The 27,734-nt window shown below is 33.0% G+C and overlaps 4 protein-coding genes across 5 annotated transcripts; 2 read left to right on the forward strand and 2 right to left on the reverse strand.

Moving 5' to 3' along the window:
* Positions 1 to 1,298: 1,298 nt before the first annotated feature.
* Positions 1,299 to 2,309, reverse strand: LOC106107881 (WD repeat domain-containing protein 83). The gene has a single exon (XM_013288891.1). The coding sequence runs from the start codon at positions 2,225 to 2,227 to the stop codon at positions 1,319 to 1,321; it is 909 nt and encodes a 302-aa protein (XP_013144345.1). The 5' UTR covers positions 2,228 to 2,309; the 3' UTR covers positions 1,299 to 1,318.
* A 331-nt stretch (positions 2,310 to 2,640) lies between these two features.
* Positions 2,641 to 7,028, forward strand: LOC106108161 (sorting nexin-16). The gene is made up of 2 exons (XM_013289254.1): positions 2,641 to 2,941; positions 5,901 to 7,028. Exon 2 carries the CDS (start codon positions 5,908 to 5,910, stop codon positions 6,721 to 6,723), a length of 816 nt encoding a protein of 271 aa, XP_013144708.1. The 5' UTR covers positions 2,641 to 2,941; positions 5,901 to 5,907; the 3' UTR covers positions 6,724 to 7,028.
* Positions 7,029 to 8,129: 1,101 nt separating this feature from the next.
* LOC106107885 (zinc finger protein 93-like) lies at positions 8,130 to 13,417 on the forward strand. Its single transcript, XM_013288895.1, has 7 exons — positions 8,130 to 8,579; positions 9,343 to 9,677; positions 11,013 to 11,153; positions 11,495 to 11,599; positions 12,279 to 12,393; positions 13,049 to 13,147; positions 13,323 to 13,417. Exons 1-7 carry the CDS (start codon positions 8,376 to 8,378, stop codon positions 13,383 to 13,385), a joined length of 1,062 nt encoding a protein of 353 aa, XP_013144349.1. The 5' UTR covers positions 8,130 to 8,375; the 3' UTR covers positions 13,386 to 13,417.
* A 379-nt stretch (positions 13,418 to 13,796) lies between these two features.
* Positions 13,797 to 26,743, reverse strand: LOC106108140 (zinc finger protein 182-like). Of its 2 annotated transcripts, none has more exons than XM_013289229.1 (14): positions 26,377 to 26,743; positions 25,637 to 25,768; positions 24,843 to 25,083; positions 22,948 to 23,065; positions 21,579 to 21,704; positions 20,853 to 20,970; positions 20,202 to 20,420; positions 19,992 to 20,125; positions 19,097 to 19,207; positions 18,503 to 18,706; positions 17,563 to 17,674; positions 16,958 to 17,065; positions 15,925 to 16,101; positions 13,797 to 14,140 (listed from the first exon to the last, which is right to left on the reverse strand). In XM_013289229.1, the coding sequence occupies exons 1-14, from the start codon at positions 26,512 to 26,514 to the stop codon at positions 14,135 to 14,137; spliced, it is 1,944 nt and encodes a 647-aa protein (XP_013144683.1). In that variant the 5' UTR covers positions 26,515 to 26,743; the 3' UTR covers positions 13,797 to 14,134. The 2 variants fall into 2 exon arrangements, with proteins under 2 accessions (XP_013144683.1, XP_013144684.1); XM_013289230.1 differs by having other exon boundaries at positions 24,843 to 25,068; positions 26,377 to 26,737.
* Between the last annotated feature and the right edge of the window lie 991 nt (positions 26,744 to 27,734).

Here is a 27,734-nt window from a genome sequence, read left to right on the forward strand (position 1 = left end):
TACAAAGCACATTCAAGCAAAAAAAAGAGACATTTCAAACATCAGATAAAGTTGTCTATGGAGCAACTGGGTACAGCCCAATGTGCGGCGGTCAAGAAAAGTAAGATATATGTATAAATAGATTAGAATTATCTCGGAGAAATTATCTCAGAAAACCTATGCAACAATGCAAGAGAAGTTAAAGCATTTTACGTCTTTATTGGTTGACTAGCTGTTGCTCGCGTTTTTGTTAATAATAAAGAGAACAGCCTACGTTACTTGCAGATATACTAAGTTTCTCATGTTTTTTTAAAAATATCAACAATTTTAAAAATCGGCCCAGTAGTTTTTACGTGAATCGAATACATTCAAAAGTACGAATCGTTCCTCTTTTATAATATTAGTATTAAATTACTGGTTCTTAAAATATCTTTAAACTTTTCCTGTTCCATAATTATTAAATGATTGGTATATTTAAAAATACATACGATATGACGTTAACAAAAACTATTATAAAATCGATTGCAGAATCGTAACGACATGGACGAGTTGCCAACTTGTCAATGTCACTGAACTGCGTAAAATATGTTACGTTTAGAAAGTATACATTAATGAAATTATAGCTCATAATTGTTTGTCTGTTAAAACTGGAATCTGATCTCATTAATTTTGAATTTACACTAATTTTTTGTACGGATTATCCTTTTGGCTATAAGTTTTATCCCTCTCGAAACTTATTTAACATTCATTTTTATAAAAAAAGTATGTAATTCAACTAGATATAATTCGTAAACTACTAGGTGTAATAAAAAGATATTAGCAATATAACGAATTGCGGTGTATTTATTGATGTTGAAATCAACTTTCTATCTATATCCACAACAGAATTACAAGGGTGTCACAGTCACAGGTGCCTTAAACCACTTCGAGTAAAAAGTGTTTTAAAACAATGGCGTGTGCATTGCCGCGCACTCAGATAAGGAATTGTTCGAAAAAGCAGAAAAGAAGTTTGTCATTTGCAGTCTTTGACCTTTTATTTAAATTATACTAATTATGTGCCAAATGGCAACATTAACACTATATTCAAATTTTAGTTTTGTATATCATTATGCCTAGTTTATACTTGGCCAGTACAGTTGGAGAGTAGCACTCAATAACTGACCTGGCTTTCGATTGTTGTAATGTGAACTGGTACTAGTGTATTCATACAATCCTTACCTGGCCTGCATTATTAACAAGTTTGTACTGGGAATTATGCTTTAAAACTTGTAGACTATATTACTGTTAATTCTGGGATACAGATTATAGAAATAAAAATGCAATGTTCACATCATGTTTATTATTCTTCCATAGATTTAGTTCCCCAGAGTTTTATTTCATCTTCACATGCACTTAACAAGTAACTATCAGTAGGATGATGACTAACAGATATAACAGGTTTATTTAAATTATGTATTAATTTCTTTACACATTTACTACTTATCAAATCATAGTACAATATCTCTCCACTTGCAGAACCAGATATTATTAAACTATCTTTCTCATTAATAGCATTTTCTAGAAGATAATCTTTACTTTCATGACCAGAGAAAGTATTTAACAGTTCTCCGGAATCTTTATCAAATAACTTAACAGTACTATCTGCACAACTTAACACATAACACTGTCCATCATGCGTTATACTACCAAATGTTACTATTTGTCCGATATAATCAGATATCATTTTACCAACACGTATATCGTATAATCGTACATGACAATCCACTGAACATGTTAAAATTTCATTATTCGTAACTTGTATAGATGTTATTGTGTCTTTTGCATCTTTTAAAACTTGTACTGGTTCTTGTCTTCTGCTTACAACATCCCAAAAGGCAACTGTATTGTCTACGGAGCCAGAGACAGCCATAGATGACTCTTCATTGAATTTTACGCAAGTTACAGAGCTAGCATGTCCACGATATCTACGTACAGGCTGGCCAGTAGCCACATCCCATAGGATAACAGACTTATCAGTACTGCAAGAGACTATATGACTGCTATCGCATGAACCTGCAGCATCTAAAACCTCATTCGCATGTCCTCCATAAGTTTTTAAAAGTAATTGACGATGTGGATTCCAGAGTTTTATTTTCTTGTCTGCGCCGCATGTTAAGCAATAAGAACCGTCAATGTTGAAACGTACTGCACGTATCGCCTGCTGTTTGCATTTAATCGTTACTAAATTGGATAACTCTAGTTCAGTCATCGTTTAATCTTCTCTCCAAATAAATATATAGTAAATAACTGCTTGTTTATTTTATTAAGATCCAGTAGATCATTTGCCAATACTTATATTATTAAGGAATTAATAAAAGTCAGTATTTTGAACAAAAAATAGTATTTTTCTACTTTATAACACAACGTTTGTTTTTGTTTGGTTACGATCTGTAATCTGTCACTTGACAATTTGTCAAAAATAAAATGTAAAACAACAAAAGGCAGATTAAGACAAAGCCAAACAATAAAATAATATATACAATTAAAATTAATATTGTACATAGAATATTTTGCTGTTTAATTTAGGAAAATGATTTTTCTCTTAAATCTAATAAATCGCCAAATGTGAAAATAATCGATCTTCCAAAATCGATTTTATCATCAACTTGAAGTCGACAACACTTGTCTCTATTTTTTATTTGTCACAAGTTTTTGCAAAGCGTCATTTTAATAAAAGTTTGTCTTTCGATTAATAGATATCACAATTCCTTATTGCTTAATTGGTTATCTCCAAGGATATTTGGTAATTTATTAAACAGAAGTTTACACTAATTCGATATTGAAACGCTGACGTCATATCGCAATCATTCTATTGTGAAAATGTCTGTTGTTGAATACGAACTATTGTGGAGTAATAAACACAAATGTGCTAAACTTGAAGCAGATTGTGCGCAGTGATATCAGAGAAGATTTAACGGTTAAAGTAAGTAACTTTATAATGTACCACAATTTGCAAATTGAAATGAATTTAAAAGGTAAACATCGAAAATACGTTCGTAAATCAGTTGAATAAACATAAAAAAAGTAACTGTGGCTTTCTTCCATCAAAACCTGCACATTATCAAGAGAAGGATATGTTTTTATGAGTTTTTCAATAATGAAAACTCACTTATTTCTTGGAATGATGGAAGGATAGAGATCTGGATATCTTGTAGGTCTTCTATAGGGTAAATAAACAATCTCCCTACCCCTCTAAGTTACAAGTTATTCAATTACTCTCTTATATATTTTCTTAAACCCTTGAATGTTATTGTTTATTTTCAAAGAATGTTTATAGTAAACATTTTTCAATATTATTGTTATGACGTTTTTGTTTTGTATGGATGTTTGAGGGTTTGTTCGCACATACCAGGGTCAAATATAAGTTTTTTTATCTATACATGTAATAAAATTGGAGTGTCTGTTTGTTATATGAAAAGAAAAATTCCAGATTCTGGGAAAATGATGTATTTGCATTGCTGATAACTTAAAAATATTATCCATCTGTCTGTCTGCAAGCCGCGTTTGTTCCGGATTATTTCAGAAATGGCTGGGCCGATTTCGACCAGATTTTAATAGAAGGTCTGCAATAGAGTGGCTGACATATTATGCTTTATTTTTAAATTTGCTCTCTCAAAATGGCATAATATTTGCGGGCGACAGCTCGTCGCAAATAAAGTTAAAATTTATACACTTGTAAATTTCTCGATTTGTATTGATTTTTGTTTGAGTAGACACTAATTTTCATTATTTGGGGGTTGAAAATTAGACCAAAAATGGTAACAAACCTTTTTTATCACCTAAATTTAATCAGAGTTATATAGTTCAAAGGGCTGACTGTATTGCAAACAGTAAATGGATGGGTAGGCAGAGATCAGATTACCATTTATTGCCATATTAAAAAAAATAAAGCATCTTTCACAAAATACTTGTGCATTACTTTCTCCGTAATAACTGTTCATGTAATTAAAAACAATTAAAACACTCGCTTCAGACTAATTAAGATGCATAATTATTTGAAGTGCTTGTTAATTAGTTCTGAGGTTTTCAAATGTCATGGCTCAGAACATATTATGAACACAATTTTAGGTGCTTTAGTTGTTGCTTGGCTTAAAAAATATGAAGGAAGGCTTTGAGATGATGTTGAACCTCCAACATATTTCATAAGATGTGTACAGTTTTCTTTAATTTGTATTTTCATTCTTTTATGCATTTTCTAAGTTTCTTTGGATCGAAACAGATGTACTTAGAGTTTTATTTATTACTTGTCACTAATATTATAAATGTAAAAGTTTGGATGGAAGGATGTTCAGAGTTTGTAGCCTAAATAGCTTAATGGATTACAATGAAATGTTTTAGAGGATAATCTGGAAGAAAACAAAGGCAACTTTTTATCCTATAAATTGTTATGGTTCCCGTGGGACAAACTTAATAGTTTGATGATAATTCATCATCACCATCCTTCTTATCCTACTCCCGTAGGGTTGGCACAACAGCTTTTTGTCCTCCAAATAACTCTATCATCTCAGTCATGACTCCCTTCTTGATCATGTCACCTTTCACGCAATCCATCTCTCTTTCTAAGTCTACCGCTACCAGTGTAACCTACCGTGTGGAATAAACTATTATGTTTATTCATATTTACTCAATGATTCTGCATTGGTAAAGCATATTGAAATGTGGCATACATATAAAACAAAGTCTGGAGTAACACATTAGGATATGGTATATCCCGAAATATTGTCAGATTTAAGAGGGATACGTAGTTTTTGTTTTTCGTATGTTTTATTAGCGTAGAAGTCGCGGGCAACATCAAGTCACTAATAAAATCAAAATATCGTTACATGAAAGGCGTAATATTTGAACTTTTTTGTTCAGTGCTTTTTTGTGACTACGTCACTTTAAGAGGTACAATTATTTATAAGTTTTTTATTAGCACTTTTTAACAGTTATCTGTTCAGCGGTACGTGGAAGTCAACGAACTTGTATAACGTTGTGTTAGACTAGTAATGTGCCCTGACTTCACATGAGTTTAATTGTTTTAATGTCACTATTTTTGATTTATTAGTTTAACACACTTAGATACTTAAGCAGTATTTAGTATCCTATAAGGATATTTTCTAATTAATTGAAACACCTTTAAATATATATAAAAAATGAAATTAGGGTTTTAATTTTAAAGGAGACACATCGTTAAATGTATTGGTAGAATATCGTGTTATATGTCAAGGCTTTAACGAGTTTAATTTGAATTCAGTTTGCTCACAAATTCGTCCTCTATGACCTTGACGTGAATGGTCGGAGACATTCCATTCAATTAATGTTTAACTTAAACTTTGATGGTATCTAAAGTCAATGATTCCGGTTTAATACTGAGACGTGTTTATGTTGATTAGCTTTCGCCTGCAAACTTCGTTACCGCGCATTTTTAAAAAAGTCGTCTATCAAATTCCCGCATGCATCTAACAGCTATCTTTGAGTCAAAGTTCCATCATAATAGGATCCGTTACGTCATTTTGACATCGCGGAATTTATGCCTATCCATATGCTACCCTCCAGTGAAAGTCACGTCGAAATCGGCCCAGCCGTTTACCAGTCTACCCGGAACAAACACGGATTGCGGACTGACAGACAAAAATTTGGACTGTGGACTAAATTGTTCGATTCTTTATTACATTTGTGACTCCGGGGTTATGCTCTTGACTTGTAATCTTTGTTCGAATCCCGCCATGTACCAATGTGCTGAATTTCATATGATGTTACGAGAACATCGTGGTGCATGTACATATATAAAGAAATTCATAGATATGTGTGAAGTCCCTCACTGCAGCATTATTTCCAAGTCTAAGGGTGGGGACTGTGAATAATTAAGTTGGAGATAACATATTTTATTTATTTTACAGGAACATAATGGCGACTGTACAAAATTTGGATAACAATAGGACCATCCCTTTGATGGAAAGAGATAGCATGAACAATGAGGTGTCATCTTCTAGTGACGATTGTCAGAACGCGATTGTCCAGTTCAATAATTTCTATAAAGCAAGATACAAAGAATCGACTTCAGATAATGAAATAGATCAGAGAAAAACAATCCATCGCAGTCATTATAAATCAATGGGTAATATAAATGAGAACTATTCAAGAGATTTTAGTAGGAATGTACAAAATAGTATAAGTAATGTAGATTTAAGTTTACATAGTACTGAGGTTAAAAAATTCGATACATTACAAATACCCATAGTTGGGTATGAAGTGATGGAGGAAAGAGCAAGGTTTACTATTTACAAGTTGAAAGTTGAAGATGACAAAAGGGACCAATCTTGGTTAGTTTTCCGAAGATATACAGATTTCGTACGTTTATATACTAGAATAAAATCGGAATTACCTAATATTTTGCTCCCTTTGCCTGGTAAAAGATGGTTCCGTGATAATTTTGAACCGGCATTCCTAGAAGAAAGAGTTCGTGGTTTACAAATATTTGTAAATGCAGTACTTTTGAAATTACCAAATCATCCGGTTGTGAGGGAGTTTTTCTGTTTGGATGAACCTCCGCAAGTTTTTACTTACCAACCTGAAGTGCAGGCTGTTTATGGTGCGTTGGAGGACTCAATAAGTAGTTTAAAAGTTCAATTAAAACAGAAAGATGCGACAATAATGCATCTACAACGACAGTTGGCGGAATTAGAAATAAAAACAAAGAATTGTCCGAATTGTCAAACTTAAATATTTCGTTTGTTACCTGACTTTTTTATTTTTGAAGAAATAAGATGGTAAATGAATTAATAGAAGTCATGTTAGTAATTTTTCTTTTACCTAAATCTAGGTAAAATTCTTTCATATAATATTTGAGATTTTCATTAATTTACAATATGTATTGGTTTTTTAAATGCGGTAATAACTTTTTGAATGTCATAGAGTAATAAAACGGCAGTCATACATTAACAGAAATGTTGGTTATTTAAAAAAAAATTTAGCTGTTATAACTTTTACAAGATTTGTCCTTGTAATAAATTGAATATTTAGGGCCTGTCTCACCAAATTGTAAATTGATGTGTAAAACAGTGATGGAAATATCGGATTTTGTTCCCTTATCTGACTTATCATTTTTAAGCTATCTGAGTCTCTATCAGCCAGTGGTGGGACAGGCCCTAAGACCTTTAATTATTCTATATTTATGTTAGACACTGACGTCATAAGTTTACAATAGGATACCAGTCTTTTGGCCATGTTATAATTTCGAGAGTTTTTACAGTTTGTTGAAACAGGTAAATAAAGGTTTACTATATGTACAAATTTAAAGTGATATTTACATTTTTCAATATAAAGTATTTTTATATACATAGTTCGCAATAGTTGTTATAAATGTTTCTGGTGCTCACGATGTCACTAATTTTAACAAAGCATTTGAAATGTGATTGTTTTAATGTAATTTTAGTTAGAGATACACATGTTTTAGAATTATTTTTGGTTGCTACTAACTTTTAAATACTATCTTGTAGTGGCATTTAAGATTTATTAAGATGTTATTTCAATATTTTTTTTGTAAGGTTGGTGTAAATTAATATAGGATTTTGTAGAATAATAGAATTATTTACGACCATTTTAACAACGCATTTTAAATGTATTTCATAGTTTACATTTAATGTACAAAATACAATGTTCAAATAACTGTAGATTAAAAAAAAATAAAATATCACATTTCAGTTATTGTAAAGTTTTTCTCAAGTATGTAATTTCTAATATAAATTACTATTAATGAATTTTATCCATATAGAAACATCTATATTATACGGCTTGAAAGCCTAAACAAAACTACGTTAGTTTGTAGTTACGTTTCTCTATATGGTCAAGTTTACCATATAACTTGTTTAAGTGTTAAGATATATTCATAATAAAGTGTTCAAAGCAATAACTTAAGTGCCTTCAGATTTTAGTTTTAAGATAAATGTGCGGTGATTTTAACAATAGTATTTTCCATACAGGTTTTTCAGCATTTGATATGAATTCATTAAAGTTATTTTTAATTTATTTGGTTGTTTTAATATCTTTAGTAAATAAGGTAAGATTCCTTCCTTCACTAAATTATGCAGTATACAGTTTAAGGTAAGCCGCTATTATATTTATTTTTGTATAAAATTGCAATACTGCATAAAAATGCATTTCGGACAAATTCTTTTTTAGATGTCGAATAGTACCTTCAGTTAAATTATTGCGTTGATCGGAACACAATCGAAAACAGCTGTTTCTTTTTATGTATCTGGCAACATTTTTGAACTTAACCTTGACATTTGAAGTAAACAAAATTGACATTGACATGAAAAGAATATATTGTCAAGTCAATGTTTCACGAATTTATCAGTTAAAAATAAAGAAATATGGAAAGCCTTTGCTTAGTATGTTTAAGTAATGATCGAAAATTATTTCGCATGTCGACACAATTGGCAGGAATTATGGATATGATACTACCAGAAATTAAAATATCGAAGTTATGTTGGGAATGCTTGGCGAGTTTAAAACATTTATTAAAGTTAAGAAAAAGGGCCTTGCACTCTAAAGATATATTGGATAAACATTTTAAGGTATAATCGTATTTTATTCTTACAAAAAATGGTTGTTAGGTGCGAGCCGGCTCCGATATCATTCTCTACATATTTAGCGGGAAGGATTGACTACCGTTACCTTAAAAGCTGTCTAATGTTGCACTTTGCTCACTGAATTTTGTAATTGTAAAATATTAGTTATATTCTGTTCTTTTACTAATAGTATAAGTGACTTACTAGCAATTATATGAGCTGATTGTTAGGTTTGAAATAAAATAATAATTATTAGTCCATTGGTTACTCTCCTTTTCACCCTAAGCCTCGGTTTTCTGGTCACCCCTGCTGAGGGAATCACGTCTGGCTGGTTTTATTTATGTATTTTATTACAGTTTGTGTGTTACATGTTTTATTATTATATTAGTATGTATATAACAACATGTTTTTTTTATATAAATGCCAGCCAGACAGAGACAAAATAACTTTATAAAGATAATTAATAGCTATGTTACCTTTTCATGGTTTCCTTTTTTAACAGTCTATATTGAGTTATTACACTGACCTCTATATTTAACTGTACAGGTTTGAAGTCGTATTATTTCATGCCTAATTGAATTTCATCATGTAAATTTTGATGATAGGTATTTTAAACTTGCAATATTAAAAAATTAGAAGCAGTGACCTGCCCTGTGAATATCTATAGAGATGGGTGTTAGATCCTCAAAATGCAGTAACATGATTAAGACTGGCCTACATTGAACTGAAAGATTCAATAAAAATAATTTAAAAAGTATGTTATTTTTAGGTAAATAAAACACCATTATCTGTCCAAAGCAGTTCAAATTTGGGCTCCTGTTATATATTTACATTTTCACTTGGGGATAATCAAATAATTGAAGAAACAAATGTTGCTAAAAAAGAACTAAAGTTACCTGGCAACCCTGATCTACAGATTAACAAAGAATTAGGCAAAAGTGATTTAGGGTTGTCCAAAAATGTATCAGATAGAGAATTGAAAGACAAAATTAGTGTTGATACTTTAAAGAATTCAGTTAAGAGTACAAAAAAGAAAGTAAGAAGTAAAAAGAAGAGAGTACCAAACAAACAATACAATTGCAGAGAATGTAAGGAAAAATTTGAGTAAGTTACCTTTTACTAATTAATCAAAATACTTAATATTATAAGTGTGAAAGTTTAGATGGATGGATAGATGTTTGTTAGAGTTTGTAGGCTAAACGGCTAAACGGATTTCGATGAAATTTTGGTATAGATGTAGAGGACAGTCTGGTAGAACACATAGGCTACTTACTTTTGTTTTTTCAATTCCACGCAGACTGAGTCGCGGGCGAAAACTAGTACTAATATAAATGTAAAAATTAAGATGGATGAATATTTTATTTACTCAGTGGTTTAAGCACTTGACTTGTAATCTACAGGTCTTGAGTTCGAATCCCGCTGTACCAATGTGATTTTCGAATTTTCATATTTACATAATTTACCCGACGTTCTTACGGTGAAGGAAAATATCGTGATGCAACCTGCACAAATCTGCTAAGAAATCCAAAGATATGTGTGAAATCAACCAACCCGCAGTGCAGCGTGGTTGACTATGGCCTAGTCACGCCTTACTTAGGGTAGGCTCCGAGCCCCTCGGTGGGGACATGTAGTGAGCTGGTGATGATAATGATGATGAATATTTTATTACATATCTCCAAATACATTCAACATATCTAGTAGATGGTACAGATGTAAATCACATTCTAGAAGAACTCAGATTTTCTAGAATCCTCAATGTTGCAGTTCTAGTGGGATTATTTTGTTTCTCATAGTTCCCTGCAGCCGTTCAACATATCTTATTGAAATTTGGCACAAAAATAGAACATAGTCTCCTGAGGGATTGCATATAACAAGAAGGATGTTAGTTATGAGTGTGTGTACCGGTAGAGGTCAAGGGCGGATCCAGCTTTGGCGCTAGGGGAGCGGTCACATAGGTGTGGTCAAGTCAAGAGCTTGACAAAACATGTAAATATATTTTGTGAAGCTCTTGACCAATCAGCTCAGGGGGGGAGGTCATGACCCTCATGTCGCCCCCCTGGATCCGCCGTTGGTAGAGGTAGACATAGAAAGAGAAGTATTGTGTGAAATGTGACATGATGGAGTGATGATTGAGATGACGGATGATGTTCTTTGAAGGATGAAAACCTGATGCCAATACAGGACTAGGATAAGGTAGGGGAGTTGGTGATAGTACATAGTCTAACATGAGAGATATCTCCCTTCAAAAATAATTTTATAAAGAGGAAAGATTTGTATTTTTTTATGTATTGAAATGACTCAAAAACTACTGGACCGATTTCAAAAATCTTGCACCATGTAAAAGCTATGTTATCACTGGTGACATAGGCTATTTTACTAATTTTTTTAAATTATACGCGGGCAAAGTCTCGAGCTACAGAGTTTTTAATATAATTATAGAAGCAGAGGTAAATATGAATACCATAGACAGAAGCATCGCGGCAAAGTGACATGTTCAGTGTGCAATAGAGACTTCTCCTGTCGCAGTTCTCTGTCTACCCACCAAACAACAGTACATAATACAACTCCTAAAGAAAACATGTAAGTATACTAGAAACCAATTGAAACCATTAACCATAAACATACTATAATCTATACATTTAAAATTGGAGTGTCTGTAATATCAAAAAGAAAAATTCCATATTTCGGGAAGATAACTGCTGATAACGAAAATTCATTTAAAAAAAAATTCTGTCTGTCTGTCTGCAAGCCGCGTTTATTCCGGGTAATCTCCGAAACGGCTGGGCCGATTTCGAATGAACTTTCACAGGAGGGTAGCTGGTAAAAATATGTACACGCGGGATTGTTACAGACGACCATTTTTTTTAAATACTACGCTAACAAAGTAAACAACAGCTCGTAGTAAACATGATTCACTTCAGTTTCAGACACTACTGTCAGCCGTGTGAGAAATTCTTCAAAACAAGTAGTAGTTACAGCAAACATTTGCGTATTTCAGCACGACATATAGATCCACAATTACTACGGTGAGAATTTTAAATTGTCCAGTCTAAACTGAACCCTATTTGAAATGTAAATTAAAGGAATTACAGGTCAATTTACACTAGACATTAAAATCTCCTAACTTTTTTATTATAGAAATAATTTAAAAAAAAAAAAACAAACACTAAACATTAAATCAAACTTAATATAATAAATAGCTGTTCCCGTGCGAATTAATCCGCATGAAATTATGAAAATTTTATTTTATTGTTCACATCTGTCAAATTATCAATTGCAAATGTCAAAATTATATGACATGATGACAACCTTGCTTCCTTGATGTTGGCAGCAACTTATGGTCTCTTTCCCACATTAGGGTTTTTATCCAAAATATGTACCCCTAAGTTTAATGGCGTTAAAATATATAGCCTAAAGCGTGACGTAAGTGTAGGGCTTTTTATTAAAGAAAGAATTATTCAAAAATATGCTGTAATTGCTGACATGTTAGGCAACAAACTGTGTGTTTACGCTTTATTATAATAGTATAGATAGTATAAACTGCATCAAAATAAGTTAAACCGTTTATGAGATTATCGCACACAAACACAGACAAATATTGCAAAGTGGGAGTTCTATATAGATGTATAGATATTACATATATAGATTATCTATAGTGATATAATTACTACTAAATACTTAGCAAGTATTCTTTATTGATTTCAGTTATTGCTGTCCTACTTGTGGTAAAGGATTTCTAACGTGTAAAGAAAGAGATAGACATAATGAGACAGTACATCTTCAAAAGAACAGGCTGAAATGTACGCGATGTCCGCGACAGGTTAAATAATTTATGAATAACTTATCTAAGGGTGACACTTAGTAGTTTTTATGAGAGATATCAATGATTGTCTCACTTATATTTGGTAATTAAAAAAATAAACATTAAATGTGTCCCTGAGTGATTTAAGTGTCGCCCCAAGTGTAAAATTAAGTATTGAAGTGTTTCCTCAAGTGTAAAATTACAATAGATTTAAGTGTCGACCCAAGTGTAAAATTAAGTTTTGAAGTGTTTCCTCAAGTGTAAAATTACAATAGATTTAAGTGTCGACCCAAGTGTAAAATGAAGTTTTGAAGTGTTTCCTCAAGTGTAAAATTACAATAGATTTAAGTGTCGACCCAAGTATAAAATTAAGTTTTGAAGTGTTTCCCCAAGTGTAAAATTACAATAGATTTAAGTGTCGACCCAAGTGTAAAATTAAGTTTTGAAGTGTTTCCTCAAGTGTAAAATAATAAAAGATTTAAGTGTTTTCCCAGGGGTAAAATTACAATAGAATTAAGTGTTTCCCCAAATGCATAATTATATTAGATTTAAGTGTCTCCCCAAGTGTAAAATAATAGATTTAAGTGTCTTCCCAGGTTACAAATTAGAGTAGATATCTCTTAAAAAATCTACTTCGTTAAGTCTGAAAGCAGTTTAATTTTGTATTTTTCAGTACTGCAGTGTCCGAGCTTTGCGGTGTCATATGAGACGCCATGTTGGTGGTATCACCAAACGGGACTATGTATGCGAAATATGTGGCATTGGCTTCAAGGTAACACTAACTTTTACATTTACAGCTTGTTACACGTTTTTTTACACTTTTTCTTTTAAATTAGGGTTTTTTTTAACTCAAAACTATTTAACAGAGTATTTTTAGTGTTTTTTGTGAACATAGATATTTAGATTTTTTTAAATTGTAATCACATTATGAAATTTTCTAATTTCAGTCCGGACAAGTTTTGAAAGGACATCAAAGAGTGCATGAAAAGGAGAAATCTCAAGAAAAATAACATTATTGTAGAAACAAATTTAACATTAAATATGAAATAACTACATTTTTTTAATAATTTCCTAGACATTAACAGTCTTACTTAACTCAGTATAAAGTTAAACTTAGGAATAAGTAGAACCTCGAGTTAAAGTCCAAGGGAAACATAAAATACTTTAAGTTATAGAGGTTTTAAGTTATCAAGGGTCTGTTGTAGAGGTTTTGGGCTCTGATGGGACGGGAACATATTATTTTTTTAAGTTATAGAGGATTTTAAGTTATCGAGGTTCTACTATATAAGTAAAATTAGTACAAATATTCGTTTATTTGTAACTTGGGTAAAAAAACGATTTACGATAGTAAAGGCTGACTGAAAAAAAAATATTCAAGTCGTACTTTTTAAACAAGTATATTAACTTGAAAATTATAATTACAGTTTTTATATACAATAATACAGAATACACTAAATTCATGGTTTAAAAGTTAAATTTCTTTAAAAATAAACAACTGCCTTTAGAATATCTATGGTGAAGCTTACCTTCGTGTTTTTTCTACCTTCAATTGGAATTAACTTTTGTTTTTAACTTGTACTACCTTCAGTTGAAATTAACATCTACCTTCATTTAGGTTTTCCATTAATTAGATGTTTTTCTTCTACCTTCAATTTTTAAACTTTGTTTCAAGTTTTTCTTGTTCTACCTTCATTGAATTTAATATCGACAATTATATTCTTCATTGTTCTAACTTCCGATGTTAATCAGTTTTTTCGTGTTATACCTACAATTGGGATTAAATTTCATTTTAATTTTAAACTACCTTCAACTTAATTTAATATCTACCTTCATTTTTAAACTACCTTCAGATGGATTTAATATCTTTACATTTTAATTTCTCTTGTTTTTGTTAATAAGAATAACATGTTGATATACTTATTTGCATTTAAATAAATTACCAATAGTTATTAAATATTTTAAAGGTTTACAAGGACTGGAGACGGCATCAAATTTAACTGTTTAGTACCTTTTAGAGAAAGTAGCGGTGAAAAAAAAAATCCTAGTGTATTTTTTTATATCATAAGGAGGCAAACGAGCTAGCAGTTATCCGATTTCGCCAAAATGGCGAAGGGACTGCTGCCCAGAGATACGCAATAGCGAAAGCGTTGCCCTTGATCGATGGAGACGCACACAAAGAGGATATTTCCCCTTCCTATCCTCCACCGTCAAATCCACGGTCCCTTCCATTCCTCTTCGTATAAGAAAAAGGGTGGATTGATAAATAATACATTAAAATGTAGAACAAAATTGTCCTTTACAGTATTTAAATTGGACAAATAGTTTAGAAGATATCGCGAACACAAACAATAAAGGTAACCGAAAAATCCGCTTACAAGCTACCGGGCTTAGAAATTTGGAATCTTGCATCGGCAGATTTCTGTTAATACGTAGATTACTACTAAGTTAATTTTGGTATAGTGTGTCTAAATAAAATAGATTAGTTTGATAAATAACGCATATGAAGTATCGAATTCAATTTGTATGAAGGCATGCCGTACTTAATAGACAGGTATCGTAGTGACGAAACAAACACGCAGCGAACAATTATGAACTATTGATATTCGGTTTAAATAATTATCGAACTCAACTAAAATTTTTATTTTCTTATTAACTAATTTAGAGGTTAATTCTAGTATTGATAATAGTGTAGAGAATTTAGAGATGACAGAAATAATAGCAAAATCCAATTCGATTACGTACAGCTGTAGTAGTAATAGACATTTATTTACTCTTATTATTTGTTATGGTCATTATGAATTTGAGAAAACAGTGTTTTTTTTTTTATTTCATGTTATATAACTGTAAATCTATTGATTCCAACTTCTATAAGAATAAAAATCGAATAACGATAAGATTCATGACTGATTACACAACCCATCCCTACTAAATTTGAAATGAATTGTCAAACTAATCTAAATTATTTAGACACACTATAGGTTGAAACTTTTTTGGACAAGTCGCCGGTAGTCTATATTAATATTATAAAGAGGAAAGATTTGTATTTTTGTATGTATTGAAATAACTCAAAAACTACTGGGGCGATTTTAAAAATTCTTTCACCATTAGAAAGGCAATTTATCTGTGAGTAACATAGGCTATATTTATTGTTATTTTTAGTTTTCACGCAGGCGAAGTCGCGAGCAACAGCTAGTTTTAACAGTGGTAGTGCCCACTTTAACAAGTTAGCACTGCAGGGCACGCCCCCAGTAATACCACGACCACACAAGACAGGCGTCAAATGGAACCAATTCCGTGTACAGTCTGATAACCTGAGGCCTAATTTAAGCCTCTTTCTTTTTACCACCCTTTTCTTATAAAGAGAGGTTGGGAAGGAGAAGTGGATTTGACAGTGGAGGAGATGCATAGGAAGGAGAAATATCCTCTTTATGTGCGTTTCCTCCTCCATCGTATAAGGGTAGGCAACGCATCTGCAATTGCCGATGTCTATGGGCAGCGGTCGCTTCGCCATTTTGGCGATGTTATAAAAAAAAAGTTAGTTATAAATACCTTAGTTTTCTCGTTATCAATGAATTCGACGACTCGTTTCGCGGGCGTTATATTGTGAACTCTCTTCCTATGCGTGTAAAGTGACGCCTTCTGTTTGAATGTTTGGTAGCAAATGTTACATGATAACGGTCTTTCTCCTGAATGGATGACTTCGTGTTGGTTTAAAGATTTCTTGTCCTGGAAAATAAAATATCACTTACGAATGCGAAACTTTAGTTTGTAGACTAAACTGATGTTCGGATTTTGATAAAATTTGACAAAAATAGATAGTCTGAACACATATTTTTTGTAATATAAGGTGACAGAGCACGCGGCCTGAATCCACCGAAATGGAAAGCGACTGCACATAAACATCGCAATTGCAGCGCTGCCTACCCTTCATTGTTGGAGACGCACATAAAGAGGACATTTCCTCTTCCTATGCGTCTCCTCCACCGTCAAATCCACTTTTCCTTCCTCTTAAAAAAAGGTGGAAAGGGAAAGGGACTAAAATGAGGCCTCCGGCACCACACTCATCAGACTGTACGCGGAATTGCTTCCACTTCAGGCCTACCACTGTCTATTTAGACTCAGTTTTTTTTTAATTCTACCGGACCAAGGTTGCGGGCGAGAGCTAGTTATAAAGAAATGTGAAACTTAGGATTAATATTTTTATATTATATTGAAATTTGTTACAAATGTTGTCAATATATTGGCAACTTATTGTCACCAACCACTCTCGAGTATCTGTTGAAATAATTATAATATAGAAGTAAAAACGATGTTACTCCAATTTAATTAAAACATATTTTTATTTGTGAAAAAACAAAAAAAAAAGTCATCCTTGACAAAAAACATTATGACAGAATATTTTTGATTAAAAAAACAGAAATTCCAAGGAGTATTTCAACAGTATCTTTATTCTAGATCTAGCCAAATTCTCTTTACACCTACTTATAATTTAATTATATAAATTTATCGCAGGAAAAATATTCCTTTTCTGTTCGACAGAGTAGGGGACGTACAGAAAGGGGATAATATAGTTTACTCTTACCGTGAATCCCTTGCCGCATTGCTGACAGACGTGGTTCTTTGGTTTCTCCTTCTTTTCTCCGTGTACCCTCATTAGATGTCGTTCAACGTTGGCTCGAGACGCTATAGGCTGAAAAATTAATATACACGACATTAATTTAGTATTATAGTAACTATAAGCATTATAATTTAGGACATATGTAGGTATGATAAGTTTTCTATATGGTTCTGCCATTTTAATACCAATTCCTTAACAAAAGGTAGGTAAAGAACGCGCCAACGCGCCTGTTATTTTTTAATAGCAATTTCCCAACTAAAGACACTTTCGCGCCAAAGCGCCTGTTATTTTTTATACACACTTCACTCTTGGCTTACTAGCCAACTGAAGGTACTCCTTCAGTTGGTCAATCAACTGGCACAGTGTAAACTATAACTGTTGCCAGTAAGTCTATAATATCAATAGTCGTCTCAACTATCCAACTGTAATATCCAAATGTGAACCTGTCATAAAGGCATTTTCACACAAATGCGCCTGCCATTTTTTAAAAGCAATTACTTAATTCAGTTTCTCCTGCCTTGTTTTTTAAAAGGTGTAGTGTAATATTTAATAGCAATTGAATTATTTACCTTATCACATAGGGGACATTTGTGCGAGGTTTTGCCGAGATGTTGGTAATTGAAATGGTCCTGCATCGCCTCTTTACTAGGATACCCCTTATTGCACATCGGACAAGGGAACCTGAAAGTAAATATAATTCTATCAATAAAAATCTCACGTAAGTACATTTGAGAGAAAAACGTTGCCCTCAAATCATGCTATATATACTTGTACACTAATATTACAAAGAGGAAGATATGTATTTTTGTATGTATTGAAATAACTTAAAAACTACTGGGCTGATTTGAAAAATTCTTTCACCATCTAAAAGCTATGTTATCAGTGAGTAACATAGGCTATATTTTTTGAATCCGCGTGAATACAGTCGAGAGTAACACCTAGTATTAATATAAAGAGGAAAACGTTATTGTACATGTAACATATAAACTCAAAAACTACTGGGCCGATTTGAAAAATTCTTTCACCATCAAAAAGCTATGTTATCAGTGAGTAACATAGGCTATATTTTTTGATTCCACGTGAATACAGTCGAGGAGTAACAACTAGTATTAATATAAAGAGGAAAACGTTTTTTATATGTATCATATAAACTCAAAAACTACTGGGCCGATTACAGAAATTCCTTCACCATTAAAAAGCTACAATACATAACTGTGTAACATAGGCTATGTTTTTTAATTTCATGTGTATGAACTTAAGCAACATCTAGTAAAGACAAGTTTCCTATCAAATTCAGCAGAAACCTTACTATCTTACTAATATAATAAATGCAGAAGTTTAGATGGATGTTTGTTAGAGTTTGTAGCCTAAACTGCTGAATAGATTTTGATGAAATTTGGTACAGATATAGATGATAGTCTGGAAGAACACATAGGATGCTCACTTTTGTTTTTTTTTTCCACGCGGACGGAGTCGTGGAGCAAGCTAGTAAATAATAAAAACACTTACTTAAGGACTTGTTCAGATGCATGAGCTCTTGAATATTTGAGATGTCCTTGGTACGTAGTGAGGTAAGAAAATACCTTGTTACAATCGGTACATTCGTACCGACCTTTATTCTCATGTCGCTGTATGTGGTATTTTAACTGCACTACGCGTACCAATTTAGAACAAATGGGACATGGTTCTCTTGGAGGTGGACCTTCATGTAACCTGTTATCATACTATTATAAATGCGAAAGTTTAGATGGATGTTTGTTAGTTTGTAGCCTAAACTGCTTAACGGATTTCGACGAAATTTGGTATAGATGTAGGGTAGTCTGAAAGAACACATAGGCTATTCACTTTTTTTTTAATTCCACGCGAACGTAGTCGCGGGCGAAAACAAGTATAGGAATAACGATAAAATTAAAATAAGTTTGTATTTTTTTGTATCGAGATAACTCAAAAACTACTTGGCTAATTTTAAAGATACTATCACCATTAGAAAGCTACGTTATTAGTGAGTGACATAAGCTATATGAATTCCACGTAAACGAAGTCATGAGCAACAGCTTGTATAATATAGAAAAGGTAAAAGTATCATCTTAGCATATAACTTACTTTAAATGTGTTACTAATGTAGTTCTATTGACAAATCTCTTCTTACAATGGTCACATTGTAACCCTTCCCTATGATATCTAGCGACGTGCGCTTTACGCGCTCTCGAGTTCCTACAAAACAAGTATTAAACATTATAAAAAAGCAAAAGATCTAAATAATTTTAATGCTATGACGATCTGTATAAAAATACGAATCGAATGACACCTCAGTTGTCAAAATCGTTTCAGTCGTTGAAGAGATAAGAGATAACATACATACAAACAGTCTGACAGTGGTAGTGTCCGCTTTAACATCTTAGCACTGCAGGGCACGCCCCCAGTAATACCACGACCACACAGAAGACAGCCGTCAAATGGAAGCAATTCCGTGTAGTCTGATGAGTGTGGTGCCGGAGGCCTAATTTAAGTCCCCTTCTCTTTACCACCCTTTTCTTATAAGGAGAGGATGGGAAGGGGAAGTGGATTTGGCAGAGGAAGAGATACACAGGAATGGGAAATATCCTGTTTATGTGCATCTCCTCCTCTGTCAGATAAGGGTAGGCAACGCATTTGTAATTGCGGATGTCTATGGGCAGCAGTCGCTTCGCCATTTTGGCCGATTCAGGTGGCCGCTTGCTCGTTTGCCACCTTTTGTTATAAAAAAAAAAACAAACATCGTCATAATGTTTGTCTGTGTGTTTGTGTTCGCTAATCTCAGAAATGGTTGAAACAATTTAAATGCAGTTTTTAGTAATGTATTGTGGTTAGTTAAACTTAAAATTTAGTGTTAGTATCATATCTATTGACACTAGTAATCTAGAGGGGTAAGCAGAGATGGTTTTCCTTTTATCACTATTCTAAGATTTTGTCTAAAATGTATTTAAGATACTAAACTGTACAATTTTAAAGCACTCACTTAAAGAACATATCACATTCTAAACATTGATATCCAACGATTGTAGTTTTTGAAAGCAATTTCCGTAAACCTTTTGGATCAGAAGGAGTCGATGGTGTAGTGGATGATGCATCTTTTTTCTTCTTTTTTTCACGCTGAAAGTATAGTTACTACATTAAACACTTTTTTAAACAAAAATTAAATACCTGACTAGAAATTTAAATCACTTACCAATTTTTCAGCTTGCTTCGAATCCCCGATCTTGATGAGAGAGCTCGGCAACTTCTTCTCGTGGTGTGTCTGCACGTGCAGCTGCGCGCAGCGCACGCTCGCCTCGGCGTGCCCGCAGAGCCGGCACACGTGCCGCACGTAGTGGCCCTGCACGTGCTGCGACACGCGCCCCTCCTCCACGTACGAGTAGCACACCTTGCACGGCGCGGTGCCCTCCCTCTGCGCGACGCGACGGGGGAACTATCTCAGCTGTGCTAAGCCACGCAACTACTGTGACGTCACAGGCACACGTGCCGCACGTAGTGGACAAATATTGTATTCTCAAAGTTATTTCAAAATCGACAAAAGTTGTAATGTATAAATGTCTGGCAAATTTTTTAGTCTAAGAATCTTACTGGCAAACATTGTAGTCTTAAAATAACAATCTGGCAAATGTTGTAAACTTAAAATATCAATCTGGCAAAATTGTAATCTTTCAATGAGAATCTGGCTAATGTCGGAGACTTAAAATATCAATCTGGCAAACATTGTAGCCTTTTAATGACAATCTGGCAAATGTTGTAGACTTAAAAGTACAATATGGCAAATAGTGTCAATTTTAAGTAACATTTCAACTATGTATGTAGTGTTTAGTGTAACGTGTTGACTTACAGCTTTATGCGCGCACTCGTAATGTTCTTCCACTTGTTGTTGCGTGTAGAAACCAACAATACAAAGTTCACATTTATGTATAGCACCGACATAAGCGAATTTCTTTTTAGCTTCTTCCCTAAAAACATATAAAAAGTAAAAGAGACATACAGTAAGACAAAGATGTTTTAAAAGTTATACATTTTCTATCTGTTGTGAACCGTATGACTATTAGGTTGTGTTCTCACGAAAGACGTATGTATAAACGGGACAGTCATCAAAATGTTTACACCGGTACATTATCTAATAGGTACAATATCACTTATCAAGTTAAGTGTCGTCTCGTATTAACAAATAATAAAATATAACAAGCTCCTTTTCAAAATTAAAATATAAACATTTAAATATAATTCAATGACACCTATTGGAAATCAATATTTAGATAACTAGCTTTCGCCCGCGACTTCGTCCGCGAGGAATTAAAAAAAAAATACCCTTTGTGTTTTTCTAGAATATCCTCTACATCTATAGAGAATTTCATGGAAATCCGTCAAGCCGTTTAGGCTACAAACATCCATCCATTCATCCATACATCTAAACTTTTGGATTTATAATATTAGTATGAGTATGATAGTATGAATTATTATATTGACTTATTTTGAGGATCTCTGAATAGATATTGTTAGTGATTTTTGACAAATGTGTCAAGTGCCTACTCTATGTAATTTGAATATCTTTGTTTCTCACCTAAAAGCTAGCATATCTTCTTCATTCATATACTCCGTTGTGTACCCAGCTTTTAAATCAGGCTTTTCTTCTATACCGTCTTGTATTTGTTCAACTTTTGCATTCAAATTTGGTACATCTATTGACCTGAAAACACAAGATTTCATAGTTTTTTTTTATAATATAAGATGGCAAACGAGCAAGCGGCCACCTGAATCCGCCAAAATGGCGAAGCGACCGCTGCCCATAGACATCTGCAATTGCAGATGCGTCGCCTACCCTTATCCGACGGAGGAGGAGACGCTCATAAAGAGGATATTTCCTCTTCCTATGCATCTCCTCCATCGTCAAATCCACTTCTCCTTCCCATCGTCCCATAAGAAAACGGTGGTAAAGAGAAAGGGAATTAAATTAGGCCTCTGGCACCACACTCATCAGATGAAACACGGAATTGGTTTCATTTGACGGCTGTCTTCTGTGTGGTCGTGGTATTTCTGGGGGCGTGCCCTGCAGTGCTAAGATGTTAAAGCGGGCACTACCACTGTTAAGTATAGTAATTTATATAATATAGTATAAAATATATAGTATAGTAATTTGTACTAATAATATAAAGAGGAAATATTTGTATTTTTGTATGTATTGAAATAACTCAAAAAAATACAAGACTTTTAGAACTCTTTAACCGTTAGAAAGGTAATTTATCTGTGAGTAAATTTTGAAGTGTAATATAAACTACAAATTGCTTGCTAAATTGTCCAGGTGAAAGTAAAAATAATAAAACAAAGCCTATGTTACTCGCAGATATATTACCTTTTTAATGGTGAAAGAATTTTTAAAATTGGCCCACTAGTTTTTACATGAATCATATACATACAAAACAAATCTTTCCTCTCTATAATATTAGTATAGACTAGCTGTTGCTCTCGATTTCGCCCACGAGAAATATGAAAAATAGTAAAAATATAGCATAAGTTCCTCTGTGATAACATAGCTTTTTAATGGTGCATAATTTTTTGAAATTGTCAGGTAGTTTTTGAGTTATTTCAATACATACAAAAATCCAATATTACAAATTTTTCTCTTTATAATCTATACTTAATATAGTATAATAAAACTATTTTTTTAATAAAAAGCCCTACACTTACGTCGCGCTTTAGTCTATATATTTTCACGCCGTTAAACTTAGGGGTAAAAAACCCTAATGTGGGAAAGAGACCATAAGTTGTTGCCAACATCAAGGCAGCAAGGTTGCCATGGTTTGACATCATGTCATGTCATTTTACATTTGCAATTGATAATTTGACAAATGTGAACAATAAAATGATTTTTTTCTAATTTCATGCGGACGAAATCACATAGGAGCAGCTAATATTAGTATGAAATCACTTACCTGACTGCAAGTTCTGGTATAACTATATCGGGATCCTTGTAACCTGTGTCCGCAGCTAAATGTTCAGCATTTATCATAATATGAGGCACTGTTTGACCGTCTATTACTACTGATGGTACTGTGTATCAGAAATAATGTTAGTTGTATAACAAAAAACCTCATTAAGTGTGACACTCAGGATAGAAATTAAATGACATCTCACACTATTACAATTAGAAATTAAATAACAACTATTACGGGGAAAGGACGACGAAATATGTAATACCTAATTTATATAATATCATTAACTTTCTCAGAGATGAAAGCATTGTCAATAAATCCAAAAACATTGTAAAAAATAAATTAAGAAATCATTTTTTTTTTTTTATAATACGAGGTGACAAACGAGCAAGCGGCCACCTAAATCCACCGAAATGGAAAGCGACCGCTGCCCATAAACATCCGCAATTGCAGATGCGTTGCCTACCCTAATTGACGGAGGAGGAGACGCACATAAAGAGGACATTTCCCCTTCCTATGCGTCTCCTCCACCGTCAAATCCACTTTTCCCTCCCATCCTTTCCCCTTAAGAAAAGGATGGAAAGGAAAAGGGACTAAAGTTAGGCCTCCGGCACCACACTCATCAGACGAAACGCGGAATTGCTTCCACTTCACGCCTGTTTTCTGTGTGGTCGTGGTATTACACCGGGCGAGCCGACCCATTCGTGCGAAGATGTTAAAGCGGGCTCTACCACTGTTGAATTGAATTTCTTACAAGATTAATGTAACTAGTAAATATATAAGAATTAAGTAGGAGATACATTAAGGTATATTTATAAGAAATGGGTGTTTGTCGCCAACAAACTGCTGTGCAGTTTGGCGACATTTTTATTTGTAAATTTTTATGTATTTCTTTTCTGTATGTAAATAAATAAATAAAATAAAATAAATAAACTTCAATGGCTTAAACTAGACTTTTTTACTAGTCGCTGACAACTCACACTTCAGTGGCTTAAACTATGACAAGTTCTAGTTTGGACTACAGCGCGGGATTTTAAAAAAAAGTAGCCTATAATATGCCTATCCATGTCAACTACCCTCCAGTGAAAGTCCTGCGAAAATAGGTCCAGCCATTTCAGAGATTACCAAGAACAAACGCGGCTTGCGGACAGACAGACAGACAAATCTTTTTAAATGCGATTGTCGTTATCAGCAACACAAATACATTATCCTCCCGAAATCTAGATTTTCTTTTGATATTACAGACACTCAAATTTTATTATATTTAGGTAGTGAATAAATCGGAAATAATCATGCGAGAAAGGGACAACTACAAGCCAATAAGAGTAAAGAAGCAAAATCACTATGGTAATTGTTAGCCAATGGCGGAGACCTTTTTTGTCATTTGAATTTGACATTTTACAAATGTTAACACTAAAATAAAGTCTATTTATAATTTAATGCGGACAAAGCCACATGGGAACAGTAAATAATAAAATCCTACTAATATTATAAATGCGAAAGTTTAGATGGATGGATGGATGGATGGATGTTTTTTAGCGTTTGTAGCCTAAACGGCTGAACGGATCTCCGTGAAATTTGGCACAGATTTAGAGTATAATCGGGAAGAACACATAGGCTACTTTTTATCCCTGGAATAGGTACGGTTCCCTTGGGATTCATTAATTTAGTTTTTTAATGTTTACTCGATCATTCTGCAACGGTTCAACATATCTTATTGAAATTCGGCACAGATATAAAACAAAAACTGGAGTACACATGGGATAAGCTTCATCCCCGATAAATGTCCGGTTCCCGGGAGACGTAGCTTTTTGTAATTTATATAGTTCGTATGTTTTCTAATACTACGCGGACGAAGTTGCGGGCAACAGCTCGTTACTAATAAAATCACATACCAGTTAACATATTTTCATCCAATTCCAAGTTAATATTCTCTCTCACGACTTGAGCGATATCATATTGTTCATTTTTTATATTCTCCGATGTGCTGATCTCGATATAATGTGGAGACCATTCCGTCAATAACTTAGCTGTTGTATCAATATATATTTTGTCATAACCTAATTTTAATATCATTTCCATAGACGATAAGGATTGGGATAAATAAGTGTGGTCCATATTCTGAAAAATTATTAACTACTTCGATTATTAACTTAATAACTAGAATAAAATAGTCTAAAGGTTCAGAAACTTTTTTTCATTAAGATGGTAAAATCTAAACAATCGCTGCCCAGTTGCACTGCCTACCCTTAATTGACAGGGGCGCACATAAAGAGGACATTTCTCTCATCTCTCTCACCTCTATCATGTATATCATTTGCCATCATTCTTTAAAACTGAATAATGTTTCAAAAGAAAAGAAGTTTTGTTTGAACACATGTACATTTTTATAGCAGATGGATTGATAAGGCAAAGAATCATCACCAGCTCACTATATGTCCCCACCGAGAAGCTCGGAGCCTACCCTAATTAGACCATAGGCAACAAATGTTTCCCATAAATTGTCGCCTACTCTGACAAATCTACTTTCCCTTTTCATCCAGTCTATTAGAAAATGATAGGAAATATGATAGAATTAAAATTTAACTTCTGGATTGTATACTTCAAAGGTAAGGCAAAATTACATCTACTTTATGCCCATCTTTTGTATGGTATATGTAAAAAATAAATATAAAAACATCATACATACTTCCTGTGATTCGCTGATGACTCGTAAATGTTGCTGAGCTGTTTGTACTTTTTCTCTGAATTTGGTAAACTTCCTCAACATGGCAATACATTCCCAACACACTTCTAGTGTCTGGCCACTTAATGTGTCAAACTGAAAATGAGAAAATAATAATTTTAAAAACAATAATTACAATTGAACTGCAGTGCGATAAACTTTGTAACTCTGCTGTGATTTTATTAGTGTTACTTCTGTAAACATATTAACTTTGGCATAGTAAATGACACACAAGGCACTTAAAGTACAAAAAAGATAAAACTATTTACTAATGGATGGATATTTGTTAGAAAGTATATCTCGAAAAGATATAAGGATCTAGATGAAATATGGCACAGTTGAAAAATATAGGCTGGAAGAACATATAGACTGTTTATTTATTTTTTTGATTCCGGGAAGACGAAAGAACGCAAAAGTTAATATAAATAAAATCTCCTTTACTTTCTGTCTCTTGTGCATAACTCTTAGATTATTTTACTTTGCACTATAACTAAATAAATATATGGACAAGAATTTAATTTCGGAATATAGTTTAAAGCAATTTTATAAACTTTTATTCCAATTTAATTATTGAAATCACGGATTATGTACAATGTAGAGTATATCTAAGAGCTTTGTTAAAGCCATAAAAGGCTTTGCCCGCACTTGTATAATACAAAATATTATTGAGCATGTAAAAGTTTGGTAATTTTAAAAATACTCACTTCACCCGCGAAATCGTAAGTTAGCAGTCGAAACATTTGGAATAAAACAGATTGTTCGTTTAAAATAATTATATCACGATCTGAACTAAGGCAAGTATTACAGATCCTACGCTGTACAGTTTCCACATCTTGCTCCATTTTATTACAATTCTAAACACTTTTTTCGTACAATCTGAATAAAACTATCACTTTGAAATGTTATATCGAATCATAACAAAAAGTAATACTCCCATGTAAAATAGACGAAATTTGATGAACAACTTTTAATAGTACCACGACACTACAAAATGGCCGCTTATGTTTGCTGCTTTGACTTTAAACGTCAGGACCTGTCATCACATGTTCCTCACTGACATAGATATACATAAATAGATAGGCGATTATTTGAAAAGGACAGGTTTTGCTTTGATTTACTTCGGAATTGAATGCGCTTTTTGTTGTTCGCTATTTTTAGTTGGAAAACGTTCCTTCGTAACCAACCGTAACCATCAGCACCAAATTGTCGTAAATGTTAGATACAAAACACTATGGTTTTAAGCCTATCGATTTATAGAGGTTAATAGTTTTACTGGATATAACCGCGATCACAGCGCCACTCTCACCGGTCTGGAAAATTTTGTGTTTCAATACAAAAACGCTTTAATGCCTAGTCCCTTTATCAACAGTCAAGGGTTAGTTGCATTTTTGTGTTGCTAGCTCTTAATTTTAAAATAACTTGGTAATATTAAAAAAAAAAGTAGTAAAAACCTTTAAAATGTCTCTTCATAAGAACTATGGATTTCTTAAGTTCAAACTCTAAAATTACCAACTCATTCCAACAATTATAACAATAAACAATTTGACAACAATAAACTTTACGTATGAATTTATTTTGGTTTCATATAGTTTTTCATTGTAACCGTAACCTTTGGGAAGTGGGTTAAATAAATAAAACTCATTATTTGTACATATTCTTGAATTAAATACAAGTGATATAAATATACTTAAAAATAACACTAGCAAGTACAATACTGGGCGCTTGAGATGGCACGTCAGGTATAAAAGTTTACTTCTTCCTGACGTGCCAAATCAAATGCCGCTGTAAAAACAGAGTAGACAATTTTATTGTGAATGAAATATCCTTAAATGAAGAATCCTTCTCGCTTATCTTTTATCCAATAACTAGCTGTCATGAAATTATAAACACTTTCATTGTTTACATTTGTCAAATTCTCAATTGTGTATCTCAAAATTACCGTTACCATAATAACCTTGCTTCCTTAATGTTGGTAGCTTATAGTTTATGGTCCCTTTCCCACATTACCCCGTAAGCTTAATATCGTGAAAATATATAAATATAAAAATAAATCGTATTTTTA

This window comes from Papilio polytes, unplaced genomic scaffold (genome assembly GCF_000836215.1).
Source record: "Papilio polytes unplaced genomic scaffold, Ppol_1.0 DF821845.1, whole genome shotgun sequence".
NCBI classification, from domain to species: domain Eukaryota; kingdom Metazoa; phylum Arthropoda; class Insecta; order Lepidoptera; family Papilionidae; genus Papilio; species Papilio polytes.